Raw genomic sequence first — 23,263 nt, forward strand, 5'->3', positions numbered from 1 at the left:
CCCGGAGTGGCGGGTCGTGACGTCACCGAGAACGCCCCCGCCTGCACCAATCGGGAGGAAGCGCGGCGCTGCTTCGGAGCGTCGCGGAGGGGCGGTGCAGGCGCGCGGGCAGAGCCGCCATTGGCTGAGCCGGCCGGGCAGGCGGGGATGAGGAGACCGCCACCAATCAGAGCGGGAGCCGGGAGGCAGTTTGAGCCTGACTGACGCCGCGCGCATCCGGTAGGCTGGAAAGCAGTGCGCGCTCTGGAATGATGGACAGGAGCGGCACCCAATGGGATTAGAGCAAGGAAATCCACGGGCGGGCCCAACCCCTCACCGGCCCCACGCAGGCCCAGTGCCCTGAGACCAGCGGCGGGGCGGGGCCGCCTCTTGTCTGCCTGATGGACAGGCCTATTGACCAATAATAACGCGGCAATGCAGGCGGGGGGCGGGCAACCCATGTGACGGGCAGGCGGGCGGACCAATCAGGAGTGGCAGGAAGAGGGGCCGATTCTGGAAGCCATTACGCCAGTGCCGCAGGGCGGGGGCCGTTGCGCGGGGCTGCCGGGCGGGCGCCGTACGCAATTTGCGTATCGTTGGCGGTGCCAAAGGGGGAGCGGGGGGGACCGAGCCCTCGGGGCCCTGAGGGGCCTCGGGGCCCCCCTGTTGTCCCCGGCCCCGGGGCTGGGGGGGCCCTGCCGCCCCTCGGCCCTGCCCCGCGTCCCCCCCAGGTGTGACCCCGTGCCCCGTCCCCGCTGCCCCCCATGGCCATGGCGTCGCCGCCGGCGCCCCCGGCCAAGAAGCGGAAGATGAACTTCTCGGAGCGGGAGGTGGAGATCATCGTGGAGGAGCTGGAGCGGGGCAAGCACCTCCTCGTCAACCACTTCAACGCGGGCGTGCCGCTGGCCGCCAAGGCCGCCGCCTGGCACGACATCCTGCGCCGCGTCAACGCCGTCGCCACCTGCCACCGCGAGCTGCCCGAGGTCAAGAAGAAGTGGTCCGACCTCAAGACCGAGGTGCGGCGCAAAGTGGCCCAGGTGCGGGCCGCCATGGAGGGCGGAGGCGAGAGCCAGAACGGCGGCGGCAACGGGCCCGAGGGCGAGGAGGCGGCGGGCGCCGCGGCCGCGCCGGTGATCCTTACGCCCATGCAGCAGCGCATCTGCAACCTGCTGGGAGAGGCCACCATCATCAGCCTGCCGAGCGGCGAGTGCGGCGCGGGTGACGGGAGCGACATCCCCATCACCGCGTCGGCCACCACGGTCACCCTGACCCAGAGTGAGTGCTGCCGGAACGCTCCGGGCTGCTGCAGGGCCGCACCGGCACCCCCTGCGAGAGCACCCCCAGTGCGGGGACAGAGCCACAGAACGGCTGCGGTTGGAAAGGAGCACCCAGTTCCAACCTTCTCCCAGGGGTAGAGACACTTGTACTAGAGCAGGTTGCTGCATCCAGCCTGGCCTTGAGCGTTTCCAGGGATAGGGTGCCCACGAGTTCTTTGGGCAGAGAGAAAGCCCAGCAAAATGAAATCCCCACGTCTCTGTAATGAAATGCTCCTCCCAGACTGCCCTTGTGGTGTAGGGGAGTGGCCGCAAGACACGCAGGTACTGAAAGGCAGCTTTGACAGCTGGACTCAGCCTTGAGGACAAGGGAATCAAGGATCCATTGCACCTTGGGAGATGCTTCAGTCCCTCTCTGGGAACCAGAGCACGGGGAAAAACATCTTCAGGGCTGATTTTCCAGTGGCAGTTCCCCAAAGCGCAGCTCTTCTACCCACAGGGGCCATTCGGGGTCTTTGCTGTTATGCCAGTCAGTTCATGCTGCTTGGAAAGATTGTTCTGAACTGGAGATTGAAAAAATGATATTGTCTAGACAGATAAGGCATTCCCTATTCCTTTGGATTGTACAGCCCAGAAGGAAGCTCGACTGAGGGTGGAGTAGACTTAAATAGGTCATTTTGTGCATTGCTGGCCATTGTGTGTTATCTCACTGAACAGGCCTGTATTCCTGTGATATTCACTGAATAGTCCCGTAGATAAAAATCCTGTACCACAGCTACTCCTGACTCCCTTTCTGTCCTTTGTTCTCAGTTCCTGCAGAGACAACCTACCACAGTCTGGAGGACGGCGTGGTGGAGTACTGCACCACGGAAGCCCCCGCCGCCGTGACCGCCGAGGCGCCCTTGGAGATGATGGCCCATCAGCACGAGGTGTCTGCCAAGCCCCAGGAGCTGAAAAGCCGCATTGCCCTCAACTCAGCCAAGCTCCTGCAGGAGCAGCGAGTGACCAACCTGCACGTGAAGGAGATTGCCCAGCACCTGGAGCAGCAGAACGACTTGCTGCAGATGATCCGGCGCTCGCAGGAGGTGCAGGCGTGTGCGCAGGAGCGGCAGGCCCAGGCCATGGAGGGCACGCAGGCAGCTCTCAGTGCCCTCATCCAGGTCCTCCGCCCCATGATTAAGGACTTCCGTCGATTTTTGCAGAGCAATACACCCAGCCCGTCGGTCACCACCGACCCTGGCCAGACAGGGCAGCAGGATGGTATGATCCAGTGAAAGAAACAGTGGTGGGAGGGGAGCTTTGGGTTGATTGAATTAGGAAAAAATTCCTCCCTGAAAGGGTTGCCAAGCCCTGGCACAGGCTGCCCGGGGCAGTGGTGGAGTCACCATTCCTGGAAGGATTTAGAAGATGTGTAGATATGGCACTTGGGGACATGGGTTAGTGGTGGATGTGGCAGTGCTGGGGAAATGGTTGAACTCAATGATCTTAAGAGTCTTTTCCAGCCTAAACAATTCTGTGGGACATCTGCCATGCTAAAAACCTACCCATGCTGGCAGAGGACACTTGGGAGCAAGGGGTGCTGTCTCTTGTCAGTGTGAATGGCTCCCTTGGAGTTTGGCTGAGTCTAAACAGGTTTCTCTGCTAATCTTTGTGCTAATCTGCCTTTTCAGACTCTCATACAGAGCCATAGCAGGATGTGTAATAAACCAGCAACTTAACATGGATTGCTTTAGTTCCTCAAACAATAGTTGGTTTTTTTTAAGTTATTTTTTTTATTTCTGTTTGAAAAATATCTGTCCTAAGTATGACAACTCTCTTTTTGTCTCTCTCTCGAGATCTATAGCCTTTAACTGACTTCTGATGTGGAGAGTTTTGTCAGGATGTCAGTGCTGCAGCTGCCAAGGTCCAGTGAACCCATCGTGCACACAGTGAATGCATCTCTGGCTCTTGCTGAAAGCATTTACTGGAAACGTGGTACCGGATGTGGTAGAACCTTCCCTCTGCACTGAGAGCCGTGGATCCTGCTCCTGCAGCCTCACATCCTGCCTGTGCAGACTAGCACCCAGCCTCTGTGCATTTTAAGTCCCACTCACCTCCCTGAGGATCCCAGTGGGATTGAAACAGTGCATTCACCTCATGTTTTATCTGTGTGCAGTCATGAAATTTCTTTATCAACTTGGCAGATGTGATGAAAGTTTCATGTCTTGGGTACCAGAAACTGTCCTGGCACAATGTCTTTATCACAGCGTGAACACCCAAGGGCCTGGATGAGTTTCACTGGGGTGGATGGAACACTGAAACTCCATCTCTGCTTCATCTGCATAGTTTGTCTCCTCCAGAATACCTTGATCCATCAAAGCGGACCTGGACTAAGGCCCTGGACTAAGCTGCAGCCACACAGGAATTCCCAATGTTTAGGAGTTTGTCAGCCACTGATTTGAGTGAATTTTGGGGCATTACTTGGTTCTGCTGCTGGTGGTGTTTGTTTTGTACTGTTTGGGAGCTGGCAGCCAGTCCAGCCATTCCGTGTTTGTCTCCTCATCCTGAGGAGCAGAGCTGAGGTTCTCCTCACTCTCCTATACCGTTATACAGGGTGAAACAACATTGCAGCCACTTCTGAGGCATTCAGGCTATGGGGCTTGCTCCTTAATGAGAAAGCTTAATTGCACAGGATGGTCAACATGATTCTCACAGACTTGCAGTAACTTCATAAACTTTTCGATTAAAGGTCCACTTGTACATGCATGGAAGAAAACTTAGGGAAAGAAAAAAAAGGAAGTGTAAGTCTTCTCCTTCTGCCTTGCAAAGTGGCTTACATTTTACAGGCTTGTTGCTTGCCAGGTTATTACTTTTGAAATTGAACTTTTCCAGAGCTGGTATTTACTTGCTGTTAAGTCTCCTTTAGGGCTGACGAGGGAGTGAATTTGCACAATCAAAACCTTTACACAGCCTTTAATGGGGAGATGCTGATGGGGGACCCCTGCTTAGAGCAGTAGGTGACGAGGTCACTGCTGTCAGTCCCTGGCCTTCACTCATCTCCTCCTTTCTACAAATCTGACGGGGGAGACAAGGACAACACAGTGAGAAGGGTTTGGTCCCTGGAAGACTCCCAGCCCCTGGGGACTGACACCTCCAAGCTGAGTCAGGGTGGATCCTGCCTTGTCTGGCATCTCACCATGAGTAGCACTTGGCCTGACTCTTTCTCTTAGACTTTGTGGAATCAAATCAATTGCTGAATTGAAATTTATTTTTAGAGTGAGAACTATGTCATATGTGTTGGTTTACCTCATTTGTTGTAATGATCTCTCCTTTACAAATATGAATTTTAATAAAAAATACATTTTGGTAAACAGGCTGTTTCGGTTCATTGGTGTGTGCGGAAGTGAGAATGAGTTCATGACAACAACTTTGCAACACAGAATCCTCACTGTGAAGGGACCAGAGAGAGCTGTGAACAAACACAAGTCACAGTAGCTTTTCCTCTTGTTTGTGAACCTTGTGGCCTTATATTTACATAATTACAGTCTTTTTCAAATAATAGCTTCTACAGGCTTACCTTGGAGCACGAGTTATTTCACAGTGTCTGACGGATTACTGAAATACAGTAATCTCCCAACTGCTCAGAAGATGCCACAATAGCCTCAAATAATGGTAGAAATACCAGCCTTTGGCTTTAAATTGCAGTGTGCATTTTTTTTCAGTGACTAAGCACTGCAGCTGTGTTGCTTTTCTGAAGGACTAAACATGTTGCCATTGGAACCACCCATTTTTCCTGTCTTTTCAGGATGAATGCAGAGCTTAGTCAAGCCAGCAGCACCCAAGCATGTGTTCTGTGTACAGATTTTTGTCTCATTAAAGATATGTAGCAACATTTTAAATACAGGGTGAACTGTGTGATGAGGGGCTTGGTTGTTGCTCATGAAGTGGTCATCAAATTTGGGAGGGGACAGAGAAAAGTGTCCCTTAATGTTAAAACCAGGATGAATAGGTGAACAGGACATGGACAGGGCAAACAAGAACACAGGACATTCAACTGAGCAACCAACGGATGCCCAAACAGAACAAAAGCTAAGGAGGAATATTTATAGATGTTTATTTGTTCTCCTCTACCGTTCTTTTTGTATTTAGAGATTTGTATTCAACATCCAGACTGGGAAGGAGCCATGCAGAGATGTTCTGCCACAGGGTGCCTTGGTCATGGGGGTGAGCAGCATCTTCGTGCCTGCTGGGGAAAGGGAAGTTTGGCAGGGGACTCAGTGCTGAGAAGAAAATGTTAGCGGCCAGGGAGGCAGCTCCAAGGCTCCAGGAGCAGCGCTGCTGCCTCGGGAGCAGAGCTGTTTGCCCGGCTCGCCAGGAGGTGGCACTGCCCGCCGGGTCCCGAGCTGTGCCACCGCGCCGTCCCGGCACCGCCCCGGCCTCCAGACCGGGATCTGCCTCCGCTGGCAAACCCGTGCAGGGCTGACAGCCTGGAGAGGAGGAGTTCAAAGGGCAGAGCACAGCTGTGAGAGATCCCTGGAAAAAAAGAAGTCCTGGTGCCTGGGGACTCAGACCAGGTCCCTCTGCTTCCCAAAGACACGGCAGAGGACAGAGATGTCTGCCTTTGGGATGAGTTCACTGCAGAGCCGAATGGGCAAGCACAAGACTTAAAAAAACACATCAAGTCCTTCCTTATAAGCAAAGGGACAGGTTTTAAGGTTTTTTAGAACGGGTTTTAAGGTTTAGGACAGGTTTTAAGGGTTTTTTAGGGTTTTTCTTACATATGTCAGTTTCCCACAAGTACCGTGCACTGCCACCACTGCAGAGCAGATCTGGGAGCAGATCCCCTCCAAGGCACAGAATGAGATGCCCTGCACACTCACCCAAATATCCTCTACTTCCTCCGATTTTAAAGTTTGGCAAGCCTGTTTTGGCAAAGCATCCTTCTGGGGGTCGTTTGTGGGTTTTTTCCTGTTGTCACCTGAGGTTGTTGCCTGCAAATATTGTCAGCAGAAGGGTGATCAGGTCAGTATGAAAATTAAAACATTTAAGATTCTTTGTCGTGCTTGAAAGCAGCTGATAAGAAGCTTGGTGAGAATGAGGAGCACGGCTTCCACCCCACGTTTTGAGTGGGGAATGAAGTCACTATCACCTGCAAATGAGTCCCAGATGTGAAGGTGATTAACCCGAGGCAGAATCCCAGCCCAGCAGGGCCAGTTTCTTTCACCTCTGTCACCTGGATCCCAAATTAGAGGTTGCTGGGTCACGGGGGAACCACAGACTTAGGGTTGCTTCTGATGTATTTGGGGTAACAGCGGCATTTGTGGGGTTGCAGTCAGTGGGACAGACCACGGCCACAACCAGCAAGTCTCTTGTCCAGCACAACACTGAAGGGATGGAAGCTGGGATACAGACACAGGATAAGGCTCAATAAACACAACAAGCCTTGAGGCAAAGCAGGTTCCAAGTCTGCAGATTTTGGAAGGGGCAAACAAGATCCAGTTCCACCCACAGACCTCACAGAATGAAGTAGAGAGTTCTGCAGCACATTCCCAGGACACACTGAAGCAGACATGGAAACCAGTAAACAAAAAAAGCCAGGCAGCTGGATTTTCAGGTCTAACCACATTTTTGGGGAAAGGAATCCACCGACTCCAGATTCCTGGGCTCCCTTTTTTCAGTAACAGGATTCCCAGTGCTGGCAGGCCAGAAACCCACCGTGCAGGTGTGTCCTCTGCACATCCAACAGGAAACCCAGCCTGGCACAGAAAGTGAAACAGTTCCTGGCCTTTATGATGATGAGTTCAGTTAAATATGGAACAAGTGAAAAACACAAGCAGGTCAAAGTGCAGCTCACAGCCTGTTATTAAGCTGAGAAGATGCAAGCTTGGAATAACTCCACACCATGGGATAATCCTGTGCAATGGGGATAGGCACCCATTCCCCTCACAGGGTTTCCAGCTGTCTGCATGCTACAGCTCACACTGCTGTGCTGTCTGCACCCCCTGCCCCATTTTGGGAGCTCCCCAGCCTGGACCTGCCCCAGTTCTGGGGAAGGCACCCACCCACTGCAGCTCCAACCCACTGCTCCTTGGAGCAGGGCATTGCATCCCACTCACAGCTCCAAGAATGCATTTACAGCTTCAAGTGGTGTGATAATGATAATATCCTTTTTTTTTTTTTTTTGATGATGAGGCTGAAAGCTCATTAAGGCCATTACAGCAGAGGCGACAGGTGTAACAGAGAACCATTACTGTGTTTATGCTGTTACAGCAACGTGTGTAATTTTGTTTTAAAACTTTAATCATTTGGCTGCCAGGACAAATGAATTAGCGTGATGATGCTTTCCAGAGGAAGATGCTGATGATGTAGTTTGCAGGGCTTGTGCATCCGGGATTCCCTTGGGATAAGAGATAGGATTTGAAGGCTCACCGAGTGCATTACAGGATCTACCTCACTTCACCTCACTGAGTTTTGTATCCTTTTTTTTTGGATGATGAGGCTGAAAGCTCATTAAGGCCATTACAGCAGAGGCGACAGGTGTAACAGAGAACCATTACTGTGTTTATGCTGTTACAGCAACGTGTGTAATTTTGTTTTAAAACTTTAATCATTTGGCTGCCAGGACAAATGAATTAGCGTGATGATGCTTTCCAGAGGAAGATGCTGATGATGTAGTTTGCAGGGCTTGTGCATCCGGGATTCCCTTGGGATAAGAGATAGGATTTGAAGGCTCACCGAGTGCATTACAGGATCTACCTCACTTCACCTCACTGAGTTTTGTCCCTCCTGCATTTATCTCGCCCTGTTTCTCCACTGCTGCTTTATCTCTGTGCTCAAAGCAGAGAGGAGGCAAGACAAGGCACGTCTGTTGGTGCTCACTCGCAGAGCACAGCGGTCCCAGCCCTGGCCAGCCAGGCACACCTCTCCAGGAGAGCAGAGGTGAGCCCAGACTGAACGGCAGAGCACAGACTGATAAAAATATCCCAGACTGATAAGACAGTGCCCTGAGCCAGCAAAAGTTGAGGAAGTGGTGGCGGCACCGGGGAGCGGCCTCAGGAAAGGCTTAGGTCAGGAAGAGCACGGGGCAGGGATGTGGCTGAGGCTCATGGAGCAGAGGTGAGGTGGGCACAGCATAGAGAAATCCATAGGATGTGAGTCTGGGATGAGCAGAATCAAAGCACCTTGGTCACAGCCCATTGCACCTGGAGCAGAAAATAATATAAAGCCAGAGGGATGGTGGATGGATGAAGATATCCCTACACCCACATTCCCTCTGTGGGAGACTCACACTAACCCATCCCCTCTGTAAACAGGGGCACTGTCCCTTTAAAACATGTGAATTTCTCCAGAAACAATTATGCAGCATAAACACAGCAAAATCAACAGGGTGAATTTTGAACTAATAAAGATTTAATCTCTCAGTCATGAGACTGCGTTTGTTAGGAAAATACACACATCCCTGAGACTGCAGCTACGGTTGCTATACTACACACTGCTCAGCAGCTCGCTGGGCATTCTTCCAAACCCATTTATTTTTAACATCAGTCACATTATTCAATTAATTATAAAAACACTGAGGTTTTCAAGAGATGTTTCTGATAAAACTGCAAAGTAAATATGCGTGAGAACAGCAAGGATTAAAGTCTCTGTAAACTTTAGCATTTGAGGCTGTTGCTATAAACAAGAGAAGTCCTCGAGAAGGTTATTTACCAGAGTGAATCATAGCAGATAACAGAGTCTCCTCCCACACCACACACAGGGATCGTTTGTCCTTTACCTAGGGATGGAAGCAGAGCATCCACATGTCTGTCAGCATCTGCTGGGGCATGAGAGGTGTGAGAACTGGGCTGGATTCTTCAGATGCCTCTGGTATTTCAGCAGCAGAGCTTGTAAACATCAAATATTTAGCAGGCTCAGCTCTTTCCCAATAAGCTGGAAACAGAAATCAAAAAATGCCAGCCCATCTCCAGCAATGCCTCAAAGCGTTGAAAACAGCAGATAGGAATTGATGGAAGGATTCAAGCCTCACCTCTAAGAGCAGCCTGTAAACCCTGCTGTGTCCTGGTAACTCCTGGGATGTCCTGTGATGGTTTCACTGAACCAACACCAAATGTTTTCCCAGTCCAAAGTCTGTGTAAGCTTAACCTGGTAAGCAAAAATCATAATGCATGTGGCTTGATCCAATTTTTCACTTTTATCCAAGGACATTTCTGCGTACTTTTCCTAGCAGACTCTCTTTTTCTTTTTCTTTTTTTTTTTTTCTCAAGGTTCACATTGTGGTGGAATTATTTGATAGCTCTGACATTGTCTGCATAGATGGCAGATTACAGGCAAGGAGCCTGGGCATCAAAGCCTGGCAGAGAGCAAGGACTCCCAGGCTTTCATCCAAGCTTTGCATATCAGCCTTGGGAACAGTTCCTCCCATATGAGCCTCAACTTCTCAGCCACAGAGGCTCTTGGGCAAACGCCTAAATTTTAAATCTAGGCAAATCACGTTGATGATTGCAGGCTCCTTCAGGACAAGGTGAGACATTTTGTTCTGCTTGCCCTTAGACGATGGAATCCAGCCTGACCAGGGATCCCAGCTGCAGCGCTGGACACAGAGCAGCACATAATAACAGGGAGCCGTTTCCATGAAGGGATCTGCACAACTGGTTGCCACATCTCACTTGTGGAGGGTGAGATTCCAGCTCTGGGCCCTGCCTCGTGCTGCTCCCCAGGGCTCTGCGGGACCAGGGCCTCCCTCCTGCTGGCAGCCTGACCCACAGCCACTCTGTGGCACCCTGAGGGGACGGGATGGCCACAGCTGAGTGGCCTGAAGAACAGAGTGCCTGCAGCCCGTGGGACACGCTGACGAGAGACGTCACCAGGAGCTGTTTGGGCACCAGGACAAGCCACGGGAAGAGTTCCTGGCTGTCAGGAAGATGCAGAGATGACATCTCTCACCAAACCACAATGGGTCAGGTTGAAGGGCTCCACAGTGGGTCATCTGGCCCCATCTTCCTGCTCAAGCAGGGTCATCCCAGAGCACATAGCACAGGATTGCGTCCAGACAGTTCTAAAATATCTCCAGTGAGGGAGCCTCCACAAGCTCTCTCGGCCAGGGAACAAGCACTGCACAGGAAAGAAGTTCTTCCTTATGTTCAGGTAAAACTCCTGGGCATTGCTTTTTGCCTACTGCCTGTTGTCCTTGTGGTTGGCACCACTGAGCCCAGCCTAGCTTCATCCTCTGGGCACTCCACTTCAGGTATTCATACACATTAATGAGGTCCCCTTTCAATTATCCATTCTCAAGGCTAAAAGGGCCCACCTTCCTCAGCCTTTCCTCATAGCAGAGATGCCCCAATTCCCCATCATCCTCACTGCCCTCCACTGGACCCGCTCCCAAGAGCTCCTTATGTCTCATGCCAGATGACTCTGCCATCACCTCGGCCCAGGCAGGGACACCCCAAGCGCAGCCCCCTGCCATCCCCTCAGCTCCCGTGCCAGCTGTGGCTGCTCAGCCTGCAGAGGGGCTCCAAGACACCCTGCGGGGCGGGAAGCCCGGCGCCCCAGCTCCCGCTGAGGGGACACCGCGGACCCGGCTTCCCGCCCACCCCCTCAGGCGGGGGGCGGGGCTTGTCCAAACCGACAGCCCTCTCCTCCAATCCTCGCCCTCTCTTCCCCGCCCCGTGCCGGGATAACCAATCACTGCCTCGCAGCGCTCAGCCCGCCTCCTTGCTGCTGTCCAATCGGGCGGCGCCGCTCGCGTTCTCTCGTCTCGGGGGAGGGCGGGTGTTACGTGCCGTCGCTATTCCCAAAGCGCGGCGGCGCCGCTCTCGCCGCGCGCTGCCCGCGCACTGCCTGCGCTCTCGGCGTAGCGGCCGCAGTTGGCGTAGCGCGGGCAGAGGCGGCCGTGTCGGGGAGCGGCGGCCGCCGTGCGAGGAGCGGGCTGGAGGAGCGGGCAGGGCCGGGCGGGCACCGGGCCGGGACCGCGCCGGGACCGCGCCGCAGGTCAGTGGAGGGTGCTGGGAAGCGGGCTGAGACCTTCCGTAAGGCAGCTGGTGATGGGGGGCCGGGAGCGGGGTAGATCGGGCTGCGGCTCGGTGCACGGGCTGGGAGGGAGCTGAGCCCGGGCTGCGGCTCGGTGCACGGGCTGTGGGGCCGGCTGGGCTGCGGCCCGGGCATGGCTCGGTACCCCTGGGGCCGGGCTGCCGGGCGGTCGGGAGTTCAGAGGGCCAGGAGGTGGACTAAGATCTGGGCACAGCTCAGTGCCCTGCTCAGAGAGAGAGCTGGGACTAGGCACAGCTCAGTGCACAGCTGGGACCTGGGCACAGCTCAGTGCCCTGCACAGAGAGAGAGCTGGGACTGGGCACAGCTCAGTGCCCGGCTCAGAGAGCTGGGACTGGGCACAGCTCAGTGCCCTGCTCAGAGAGAGAGCTGGGACTGGGCACAGCTCAGTGCCCGGCTCAGAGAGAGAGCTGGACTGGGCACAGCTCAATGCCCGAATCAGAGAGAGAGCTGGGACTGGGCACAGCTCAGTGCACAGCTGGGACCTGGGCACAGCTCAGTGCCCTGCACAGAGAGAGAGCTGGGACTGGGCACAGCTCAGTGCCCGGCTTAGAGAGAGAGCTGGGACTGGGCACAGCTCAGTGCCCGGCTTAGAGAGAGAGCTGGGACTGGGCACAGCTCAGTGCCCGGCTCAGAGAGAGAGCTGGGACTGGGCACAGCTCAGTGCACATCTGGGACTGGGCACAGCTCAGTGCCCGACTCAGAGAGAGAGCTGGGACCTGGGCACAGCTCAGTGCCCTGCTCAGAGAGAGAGCTGGGACTGGGCACAGCTCAGTGCCCGGCTCAGAGAGAGAGCTGGGATATGGGCACAGCTCAGTGCCCGAATCAGAGACAGAGCTGGGACTGGGCACAGCTCAGTGCCCGGCTCAGAGAGAGAGCTGGGATATGGGCACAGCTCAGTGCCCGAATCAGAGACAGAGCTGGGACTGGGCACAGCTCAGTGCCCGGCTCAGAGAGAGAGCTGGACTGGGCACAGCTCAATGCCCGAATCAGAGAGAGAGCTGGGACTGGGCACAGCTCAGTGCACGGCTCAGAGAGCTGGGACCTGGGCACAGCTCAGTGCCTGGCTGGGACCTGGGCACAGCTCAGTGCCCGGCTCAGACAGAGCTGGGTCACACCATTCAGTGCGTGACCCCGCAGTGCCAGGGGACAGGCTGTGACCTCACAGTAGCCAAGGCTGGAAGCTGGCAGCAGCTCGGCGCAGGGGCACACTGCTGCTCATGGTGAGGAGTACTGACCCCTCTCTCCCCCCCGTGCTCCGAGGTGTCTGCGGGACAGCGGAGCCCCCGTGGAGGTGCCCGGGCCCCGGCAGAGCCAGCTGGGTTCTCCCGCAGCCCCCGGGCACGGGAGGGTCTCTAATCACCCACGCAGGCAGCTCCTGGAGTCAGTGAGGATTGTTTACTGCCCGGCGTTCATAACCTTGTCCCTCTGAGATGTTAATCAGCTGCTGCCCCCCTGCTTTAGGTGTTTTGTAAATGTGTAACGAAATCACCGTGTCCAGCCCCAGGTCTGAGCCGTGCAGGGCGCAGCTCTGTGCGGAGCCGGTGCCGGGGAAGGCAGCGTTCCCGGTGGGCCCGGCCATTGGACAGCCCGATGACCTGATTCGGTTGTTATGCTGTGTAATCTGGAGCAGGCTGCTTGTTTTTTTCCCCTCTCTGCTGCTTTCTCCATTTATAAGATACAGGTGCTAACACTTAGGGCTGGTTGGAAATGCAGGAAAGAAACGTATTTTGCATTTCTTGAGATGGCTTTTCCTTCCTCTTGTTAGACTGCACATTAGAATGATCTTGTGCTGTAAACTGCTTCTAAACATGATGACTGAAATTAGAGCAAATTTTTATTAGCTGCTTTGCAAAACAGAAATTACAAGGGGGATGACAGCAGTGAAGCTTGCCCTAGGCAAAAAGGGGAAAGAGGATGTTGGGGCTGGGCTAATTGGGGCCATACCTCTTCAGACTGGAATGAGTCTGGACTGAATATTACCTATCCAAACAGGTTTTAGAGCAGGAGGAGGAGTCCAAGACTGGCTGGAACTAATTTACTCATTTCCCTCCCAAAGGCTGACCCAAAGACCTGTGTCAAAGAGTTGCACAAGAGATAGAGACTGGAAGCTCTTTGAATGTGCTGCCCGAAGACTTGAGGCCTCTCCGGGGACTTGAGATGACTTCTCACATGAGACGCTTTCAGGAGGGGCTGTGCTGAAGACAGAGCACTGCAGCCTCTAACTGGGACAGCTCCTGCTGGTCTGGAGCTGAGACCCAACTTCCCTCCCTCCCTTTTCCCTTGGAGATGTTGCAGAGATTCAATCTGACCTCTTCCTGCTCACCTGAAGCCTGCCGTGGCGATGATCCCACAGCCAGATCCGACCACCAAAGAGAAGAGAATCGTGCGTTTGAGGCCGGGCCGTCGTTGTAACTGAACTGGAATTTATCCCTCTCGTGCTCCCGGAACGACTGCCCTTCCTCTGCTTGTCTGTTTGTGCTGTGAGCCAGCTCTCCCTGATCTTGTTTGGAATTCCTGAGCTTTCCACGCTGAATTTGCCCATGGCTTTCTTGATGAAGAAGAAGAAATTCAAGTTTCAGACAAGTTTTACTCTAGAAGAGCTGACTGCTGTCCCCTTTGTCAATGGGGTTCTGTTCTGCAAAATCAGGCTGCTAGATGGAGGAGACTTTGCTAGTTTGTCTAGCAGGTAAGACCCTGTCTGCAGACTTGCTGCCTGGCTGTGCTTCTTTCCCTGGTTATTCTTCCCTCGAGTGGTTTAGCATATGGCAACCACTTGCTCACCCCTTGATGGGGTTTTAACAGTTCTGTTGTAGGGCCCCACATGCCCTCTCATTCTCCAGAGCAGGGGAAGTACATAGCTGGAGAGCTCTGAACCTGGGTGGTGTTGGCTGATTCGAGCTGGATTGAATTTTTCAGAGATGAGGGGAGGGAGCGGGAGGTCACTCCTCTGAAAGGGGATTAAATCCTCTCTTCTCCTTCCCCCTCCTCCTTGCCCAAGTTCTCACACACTGTTTCAAACCCTGTTCTGTATTGTCTTCATGCCTTACTTGAAACTCAGCTCTGTAGGAAACTCTGTCTGAGCAAATCAACCCTTCCTAACTTTGCTCTCCCCTTTGATACTGAATTTCTCTTCTTGGTAAGGGTGGAAGTAGTTTGTTTTGCATTGCAAATTGCTGTGCAAGGGAAAACTGGTGCCTGGAGTCAAAGTTGTCACTGTTAAAGACCCAGTTTATCTGCTGGAGCTGATGCCATTCCATTTCCCACTTCAGAGCAGCAGTGTTCTCTATGTCATGTTGGGATCACTCTGCTACACGTATTATAAGGTTCTGCCATCCTCTGTTGGCATTTCTCTGGCTCCTTCAGGCAGGTCTGTCCCCACTCTTGTTACTAATTGCTAATAAAAACTTGATTTGTTTCCAACTATGCACGCAGATGATCATGAACAGTATGCAAACACAAATTCCACAACAGCCCAGACTTGCTTTCTGCTTCAAAATATGAAGGAAGCCTTCAGTGGCTTTCAAAACTTGTTTTTTTGCTTTCCCGAGTGACTGCTCAGTTTTAAAGGCACAGGATTATTTTGTGCTAGCTGTTAACTGCTTTATGCCAGGGCTGAAGCCTGGTGGGGTCTGGTTTTCCTCTTTGTAGTGCTGTGTACTGGGCTTTCTCATTTCAGGAGAGAAAATTTTATTGGGCAAGCATAAAACATTTCTGTCTTTCAAACAGAAGTGTTAGGGCAGTGCTCAAAGCTTATTTTTTTTTTTTCCAGAGGCACAATGCAACCTCATCTGAAGTCCATAGAAGCCGAGGGTGGGGAACACCTCCAGAAATGGACTTTGAATTAATTTCTCTTTTGAAGAAAATCTATCAAAAGAGCTTTTCCTTAGTGTTCTCCCTCGAGGCTAGATCCTTGGGTTTGGTGGAAGCAGTTTATCTAAGGAATTCAAACAGTATGTGTACTTGGAAAGAAATTAACCCTTCCACTTCCTGGAGTCATAACAGAATGAGTGGCTCTGGAGGGTGTCTCAGGAAAAGCCTGTGCAGAGAAATGTCCATGTCCCTCTCCCTGTTGTCCCTGAAAGCAGCTTCTGGGAGCCATCCCTGGGGTTTGCTGGTGCTGCCAGCCGTGTGGGTTGTTTTGTGAGCTGGCTGGGGTTCAGTGGTTTGCTCAGCCTTGCAGATGTGTTCCAGCAGCAAAATCAACTGTAATTCAAAACCAAACACATACATAGCTCTGAAAGGAGCACAGGCAAAGAGGGCTGGGGGGTTTCCCGCCTTTCCCCGACCTGTCTGTGCTCTAACTGAAAGCACATGGAAACCTGGTCCTGCTTGAAAAGTTATGGGTCTCAGTGGTATTGAGTCATTTGACCTTTTCCAAATATTTTTCCCTGTTGCAGTTAGAGAAACTTCAGGAGGGATGAATTTCCAGAAGAGTTACTGTGTGGAGAGGCTCCCAGGTCATGTCTTGGCTTTGCTCTGTGCTCCTCTCTTTATTTCTGTCACCTTTTTGATACTCACTGGGAAAGATTAAAGGAAAGGAGATACTGTATATGTGTTCTGTTAGGAATCTGTAAGTTGTTTAGAGTCTGTGATTGTTTCTCTGAAATCAACCACTTCCAAAACTGATTGGGTTTGAGGTTGTAAGGTCTGGCAGGTCTCATCAGCTGCTTGTGTCCAAAATCTGGTGTTTGCTCTGCAATCGATTTGGGCTTCTGTGATCTGGGCTGTTTGGAGGTCTGTGGCTGTGATGGAGCTGAGCTGTAGCTCTTCATGACTATGGGTTTTCAGAGAACTGATCTGAATGATGTGTCCCCTGTCACCTGGAGTCTGTAAACTGAGGTTAGAAGTAGGTATAGGAACTCTTCACAGGAAACATTAAATCAGTTTTTGTAGCTGTCTTGTGGAAAGAGTGTTACACAGGAACCTCCAGAGACAAATTTTTCAGGTTATTTACAATAAGCTTACTTGACACCTCATGCATGCCTGTGGCAGCAGGTGGGAATTTGATATTCCCAATGAGTTGCAGGTGGCACTGGGATTTTGACCTGTGGGCAAGGCAGAAGCAGCAGCCTGTTCTGCTGGCTCCCATCAGCCTGTCCTGGTCCCAAGTCCAGCTCAGCCTGGGTTGCACATACAGAGCTGCCACAGCCTGGTGCTCTGGCTCTGGTGGGGCACACGCTGGGCTGGGACCCCCTTCCCAGGCTGCTCACTCTTCTGGCTGGAGGGGAACCCGTCTGAAATGTGTTAAGACTAAATGCTCTTAGGAGTTCAAGGATGTCTGGAAAAGGTTCAGGTCCTGTCAGCACATTCAGCTTTGGGAATCTGCCTCTCCTGGGTTTTCTGGTTTGTTTGGGTTTTTTAAAATTATTATTTTCTTGCAGGCAGTTACTCTATTTCCAGTCTTCCTGTGCTCAGGCTTGCATTAAACTATAGGTACTTCAATTACTAAAGTTTCAGCTGTAAATATATTTTTGCTTGTCCTTTAGTCTCCATTTGTAAAGTTTCCTTAGGCTGTTCTGGGGCTTCTGAGGAATAAAACTCACAGATTTCACTTTACAGTGCTGTGTTAAAAGCATCTATTGTGTCTGTGGGTTTATCATCTTGCAGTTGGATTACAGAAGTTGGGCATCTGAAAAGGCATCTGAGCCAGGTGTAGGCCAGGCAGATGCTGTATTTCCCAATATATTGAGAAGTGCTAATTTATTCCTTGAGTATTTTTAATCCAGATACTTAAATAGCACAACCACCAGTGAATTCAGTTGCCTCCCAAGTATGTTTAAAAATAGCAGGCACAGAGAAGTAGGGATGTATTCATGGCAACCGTTTTTGTGGAGCAGGTGGGCGGCTGCATTTTGTACCAGTTTGAAGCTTTCTGAGGGGTTGTGCAGCTTTGTTCCTAGAGAGATGAGACAATAAATTCATCAGGCAGTATCCCATCCATGGATCAGCACAGGCAGGAGCCTGGGTGTCCAAATGAGTGGCTAAAGCTACAGGCTGATGGAGTAAATTCCCGTACATCTTTGGGTGTCCCAGAAGAGGAAGACTCAATTAAATTCCCCCTCTCTGCTTACAGTTCATGTTGAGTGACAGCCAGATGCTCTTTGCCTTGGTGCTGAGTGATTTCTGGCTCTGTGTTGGCAGCGAGCGTTGCTGGCACACAGCGTGAAGGAAGTGGAAAGCCAGGTGTTATCCACAGACTCCTGACACCTCATCCTACATTGTTCTGTTAGCCTGCCAGCAGTTTCACTCTGGTATTCCTGGATTTGAAGGAAGGGATTGTACTCTGAAAGCCCCTGTCTGACTCTAGAGGAAAGATTGGTTTGCACGAGTTGAGCAGCTTTGAGGGCATTTCCCACCTTCCTCATTGTCTTCAAGGCACCTCAGACTGTTTTTTTTTTGGTTTTTTTTTTGAGACCATATTTTTTCCAAGCATCTGCAGCATTTCAACTTCGTTTTCTGATCCTGGCATTCGTTGCAGCAGTTTGAAACAATTAATGTAGCTTGTCTCCTGCAGCCCTGCCCTGTTTGCATGTGGGCTGGATCTGGGAAGACCTGACCCTGTTGGGGTGGTCTGACCTCCAAGTGTGTCAGTGCTGCAGCCTGAACCCACAATGTTCTTAGCCTGCAGTTTTTAATTGAGTCAGGATGAAAGGCCACTTCCTGCACTGCATACTTGATTTATTTTTTGGGGGTGTAAAGCTCCATACAGAACACCAAACACTGATATTTGGGAAGGCACCTCACACTGACAGCTCCCTGTGGACTGAGGTCAGCTTTGTGTAAGTGTGGCTCTGTCATCATCGTGTAGGCACAAATGAGCTGAAGCTACTTGCTTTTGGCAGCTGGGGGGATAAAAAGCATCATAATGCCTTAGTGATAAACAGAACTTATTCACTACTGTAGGGCATAAATAAAGGAGAGGAGCATTGCCCTGCTAACACAGGGCTGGTGATTCAAAACATTTTGTGAAGGGAGGTGCGAGTTGTGCCACCTCCAGAATGCAGCTCTTGGTGGTGGGAGTTAGAAATCAACTACTTCTCTGTCTTTACATAAATAGTCATTGTGCCTGAAACTTCAGGTAATTAAGCTGACCATGTTTAGCTTTTTTCAGACCGGAAAATCGTTAGCTGTTTGTTTAATCAGAGACTGAAAGACTGGTTCAGCCTGGTTGAGATCTGAATCTTGACTACTCTCTGCCTTAAAAAGCAAAGGTTAGATAACTAAATAATTGCCAAGAGTAACTATTTAGAGTCCCCAAGAGGGAAGAAAAGTGGCTGTAGTCAAAAGGGATCACTTGCTGAGTGCTGCCTTTTGATTCCAGTGGGATTGTCACAGTTTAGTAGAGCAAGGAACTCGGTTGTGACTTTACACTGTTCTCCCAGTTCCATATTTAAGGACAATATGTGCTTGGCTCTATCCTCTTCTAGAGCATGTGGTATGTTAACGTATTTTAAAAGTACTTTTGTTGCAAATGTGTCTGGAAATGCAGACCTTCCCTACATGTACAAATATTCCTATTATACAGATCAATAGACTTAGTTTTCATGTTCCAGAGCAGCTTCACATAACATCCTTCCTTCTTGGCAGAGCCTCAGGAATAGGCTGGGGGTGTTAATGGAGAAGTGATTTGAATACAGTCTCTAGGAGTGATTTGCAATAAAACATGACCTATTTCAAGATAATATTCAAGCATAGTACCTGCAGTGCCTTGCATTCTGAAACAAATACAGAGAAACTAGGCAGCAAAGATGACCAAAAGGGGGTTCATTCCAGGAGTGCAGCTAAATGTAGGTGCAGGTTGTGAAAACAGAGGCTGTGAATGGGGTTTAACTTCTCACAAGTTGAGAGTGTTGGAAAAATTGCAGAAGTGATGGAGCACCGCAAGGTCCCCGGCACAAACCATCTTAAGTTGTGTTTTGAGTTTGCAAAGCACTTCTCTCACCTTCTCTGGCCTCTGGCTGCTACACCTGCAGGGTCTGACTGCTGCTTTAGAGTTGGTTGATTTGCTTGGTGCTGTGCTTGCCTCTTCCTGTCACCGGTCACCGCATCAGAGCCTGTCACAAGACTGGCAGAATCACATTAAAACCTTCCTGCCACGGGGGCTGTATCCTGTGGAGCAAAGAGCAGTCTGTGTTCGTGGCCTGGCTCTGTCCTGCCTGCTGTGGCTCAGGCAGGGGCTGCTCTGCTGAGCAGAGCTGCAGTGTGGAGCGCTGTAACCGATACGCTGTGTGTGCAGCATCAGTAAATACGTTCAGATACAGGCGCCTTTCAAACTGCCCCGTCGCCCGTTCTGAGCTGGCATTGCTGTGACAGCTGACTCTTAGCAACAGCCTTATCTGTGTGACTTAAGCAGCCCTTGGCTCAGAAAAATTACTCACTGAAAATTAATGTTCTACTGGGAAACCAGGGCTCTGTGGCCCACTTAATTTGCAGGGTGACAATACCATCAGTTCTGGCTGAGAATCAGACTGGGTAGGTGAGAGTGGCCCTGTTCCTTTAAAACATGTATTTTTTCCTGAAATACAGGGAAAAAACCTAAAGGGCTTCCAGTCTCTTTATTCTTTGTGCTTTTGAGCTGCCATTAGTGTTGACTCTAGCTTTGTAGCTGAATTTCTGAGGAATTCATGCTTGCCTTCGGCAGCCTGTGGTCTCTCTGCACAGCAGTTGGTATTTTAATAGGCCATAAGTTGCCAGTGGCAAGTTGTTCTGTTACCAGTTTCTAGATAAATGAGGCAGGTACAGATTTATTTCTTATTATTATTTTATTGCAGGAAACTACATCTGGTAGTGTTTCAGGAAAGAGGCCAATGTCTTCTCAGATCTGAAACCTCCCTCACTTCAGGCTTGGCAGTGTGGGATGGTGAGCTCTGCAGCATCCACCTGTGCGTGTGGCTCTGTGAGGCCTCATCCGTGCGAGGACAGGCGGATGTGGCTCTGTGTGTGACCTCCCTTCTTCAAACAGGATATGTTCTGCATCCTCTGTGGGCTGCCAGCTCTTCACGCTGCTTGTAGCCTGCTCTGAAATGGGTCAGAAATTATTTCATAGGTGGGTTATTGTTAAATAACTAGAAGCCTTTAGAAGTTCCCTGGACCAACATTTGGATCTGCACATTTCTTCTGTAGCATCCTGTGAATGTGTGTCAGTAATCCATGCTGTAAAGGTGTTCATTTCAGGTGTTATTTCAGGATGTGTCAGCCCACCCCAGTACCAGCTGCTTGCCCTGCAGGGTGAGAGACTTTATTTTTTCCCTCTTGCAGTTTATTCATATTGTGCCAAGTGCACTTGCTGGGAGACACGATGCACGTCGCTGTTGTAACTCCGGACTTGGCATCATGATCCCTCTGGTACCATACAGTGGGACTCGGCATCTCATTTTAGTGCCTGGGTTTGAAAGGCACTTCCCACTAGACAAACAGTTGTGCCAGTGTTCACTGCATGAACAGCCTTCTTGTTTGGTGTATTTTTAATCTGATGAGCAAGAAAGGGAATTGTTGTGCGTGATTCGAAATCGCTGATTGTCATGGATGTCATTGTCACGTGCTGCACATGGGTCACCCCTGTGGATAAGGCCAAGGAGCTGGGGTGGAGTTATGGGGATGAGGAAGACAATGAAGAGGAAGCACATGGAGACTAAAGGATTGGGAGGAGGCAGGTGTGGAAGAGACAGGATGTTCTACATAAGCAGTAGCATATATAGAGGCCACACTCCCTGCAGATAGCGAGTAGCTGAGCTGGCAGCAGAGCAGGACTTATGGTCCAGGCAGCAGCCTCCTCTGGCTGGACTTATCCCACCTCATTGGTGAGAGGAGGCCTTGAAGAAGGTCCCACGTTGTAGTAGGAGATAGGATGAAGCTATAAATGCTTTTACTGCTTGCTGTATGCTGTCTTTAAATAAGAAATGAACTCCGTCTGTTCAGCCTGAAAGCACTGTGAGTGCTTACATGGGAGGAAGGAAGAGAGTATGTGGATTTACTGTCCTGGAAGGGCTACAAAGCTGCAGCACTAATTAGCAATGCAGCTTTAGAGACCTACAGAGGTCATGTGATTGGGTTGTCTTGTTCTCTGTCTGGTCACTTCTGTTTCCAGTCTTTAAGGGATAGTATTGTTCATCAAAATAAAAATGCAGATGACCAGGAGAGGAGGAAGGAAGCACTTTTCTGGAAAAAAAACCCTGGCATAGGGATTTTTTTTTTTAACCTGACATTGTATCAGAATTTAAGGCTTTATCTATGCTTGTGACAGCAAAGGTGAGGTGGGTATGGCATCATGGTGTTCAGTGGGTTTTTGTTTGCATCTGTGTAGGTTGAGGAGAGGGTTTCCAGTTCAGTTGTGTTTCCATCATGCCTATTTCTCCTGCTAGTTCCCATTCTTCCCATCCTCACTTAGGCTGTGCCTGCATGTCAGAGAAAATGAGGGAGGCCTGTGGGATATTTATAATTCAGCAGTTTTCCAGAGCCGTTAATGCTCCATTGCTCTGAGATGAAGCAATACCATTTGCACTTAGCTGCCTCGCTGTAACCAGTCAGCCCCAGCTAGTGCAGCCTCCTTCTTCCAGACTGAGCAGTGAGGCTGAGCAGAGGTAGTCTGCTTGCCTGTGTTACAGATTAATTATGCAGAACCCCTCTGCAGGAAGGCTTTCCCTGGCTTCTGTCAGTGGCCTGTTCTGGTAACACCAGGATATTGCATCTACATAAATGTCAAATTCTTTCAAGCGCAGTGCTGCTCGTTTGTACTTCAGTAGCCTGCAGTGCTCTTTGCTGCAAGGGAAACTGTGCTGTGGAGGAGTGTATTTCCTACAACTGTTGCTGTGCTTTGCTGCCTTTCTGCTTTGTTGAACACCCTTTTTGTGCTGGATAAGGGAGTAGCTGATGCTACTGTGGCTCCTGTTCTCTTCAAGGTCCATTTCTGTTGTAGGTTTGTAGTGCTGACTTTTCCTGCTGTAAGTGCAAGTGCATCTGCTTCTCTCTCAAAACAAACCTGCCTGTTTTCCCTCCAGAAGTGATGCAGTACATCTCCACTGTCATTTGCTTTCAGCAGGGGAGAATCAAGGGAGCATGTCTGAATGCAGCTTGTGGTGACAGCCACAGAGGAGGGAAGGCCTTGCTGATCCTCAGAAACCTGCTCCTGCAGTGGGATCCTCTGCTCTCATCTCCCAAGGCTTTAACCAGCACTCGCTGCTGGCACTAAATGCAGAGCTCTCCCATATTCTGCTTTTAAACAAGACGTAATTTATGAAATTACCATTCTCTCATTAGGACAAATGGCACCATGAGGTATTGGTCGTTCTTAGAGAATTGTGTTTGTCTGCAGCTCTGGCTCCAGAGGAGAAAAAGCAGCTATAGCTGCTGTGTCTCAGATCCTTTTATTTCCCCTCTTGCTGGCTCTGATACTGAAACTGGGGCAGAAGGGAAGGGAGAGTTGGGAGAGGCTGACTTAGGAGTCCCAGCCCATCACCACTAGTACAGTGTTGAGTCAGGGGTCAACAAGCTTTGCTCAGCAGCCTCTTCTGATTTGCAGACCTCTCCTGCTGAGTGCCTTTTTGCTGATAAACACCAGCAATGATAGATATTGATGGAGGGGACAGAGGTTCAGGAAAAACATGTTTGGACCTTGTCCATAAAACCAGTCAGTCACCTGGTTTGTGCTGCTGAATGGTGCCTCTATAAAGGAGCCATCACAAACCACCTGTGTTGATCCTGGAATGAAAAAGTTGCTGTTAATGTCTAAAGCCCTTCTCCTGGGCTATTGTATTTGTTTTGAGTAAATGTGTACTCTATAGAAATGACTCATAGGGAAACACGTCTGAGCATGGTTGGGTGTTACCTCTTGGGTAACTGCACCTACTTTTAGCACAGGGTTGACTTGAGGCAGCTTATTTACTGAAAGACTCTTCAGCATGTTCGAGCCAAATTGCAGTGATGTTACATCATATGGTATTAATGAAATTATTCCAGAAATGAACTTGGCCTCATGTGCA

At 50.7% G+C, this 23,263-nt stretch overlaps 2 protein-coding genes and 1 long non-coding RNA gene across 6 annotated transcripts in view; 2 read left to right on the top strand and 1 right to left on the bottom strand.

Annotated features, from left to right (window-relative positions):
• The first annotated feature begins 335 nt into the window (after window positions 1-335).
• On the top strand, window positions 336-4,603 carry NAIF1 (nuclear apoptosis inducing factor 1). 3 transcript variants are annotated; one of them, XM_039720184.1, is made up of 3 exons: window positions 341-1,254; window positions 2,064-2,513; window positions 3,097-4,603. In XM_039720184.1, the coding sequence occupies exons 1-3, from the start codon at window positions 744-746 to the stop codon at window positions 3,105-3,107; spliced, it is 972 nt and encodes a 323-aa protein (XP_039576118.1). In that variant the 5' UTR covers window positions 341-743; the 3' UTR covers window positions 3,108-4,603. The 3 variants fall into 3 exon arrangements, with proteins under 3 accessions (XP_039576117.1, XP_039576118.1, XP_039576119.1); XM_039720185.1 differs by having other exon boundaries at window positions 378-1,254; window positions 3,089-4,603; XM_039720183.1 differs by lacking the exon at window positions 3,097-4,603 and having other exon boundaries at window positions 336-1,254; window positions 2,064-3,082.
• Window positions 4,604-5,347: 744 nt separating this feature from the next.
• On the bottom strand, window positions 5,348-9,057 carry LOC120507344. The gene is made up of 3 exons (XR_005628735.1): window positions 9,010-9,057; window positions 6,113-6,223; window positions 5,348-5,475 (listed from the first exon to the last, which is right to left on the bottom strand). It is a non-coding gene; the product is annotated as an uncharacterized LOC120507344 (long non-coding RNA).
• A 1,968-nt stretch (window positions 9,058-11,025) lies between these two features.
• FAM102A (family with sequence similarity 102 member A) overlaps window positions 11,026-23,263 on the top strand; it is a 37,667-nt gene continuing 25,429 nt past the window's right edge. Inside the window, exons 1-2 of one of the 2 annotated variants that reach the window (XM_039719946.1) lie at window positions 11,026-11,225; window positions 13,342-13,971. In XM_039719946.1, the coding sequence (XP_039575880.1) occupies window positions 13,826-13,971 (146 nt within the window). In that variant the 5' untranslated portion in view covers window positions 11,026-11,225; window positions 13,342-13,825. Of the gene's footprint in view, window positions 11,226-13,341; window positions 13,972-20,293; window positions 20,332-23,263 lie in introns of those variants that run through there. The other variant, XM_039719947.1, reaches the window with a different exon arrangement.

Source organism: Passer montanus, unplaced genomic scaffold, assembly GCF_014805655.1.
Source record: "Passer montanus isolate IOZ18808 unplaced genomic scaffold, ASM1480565v1 scaffold43, whole genome shotgun sequence".
Classification (NCBI taxonomy): Eukaryota; Metazoa; Chordata; class Aves; order Passeriformes; family Passeridae; genus Passer; species Passer montanus.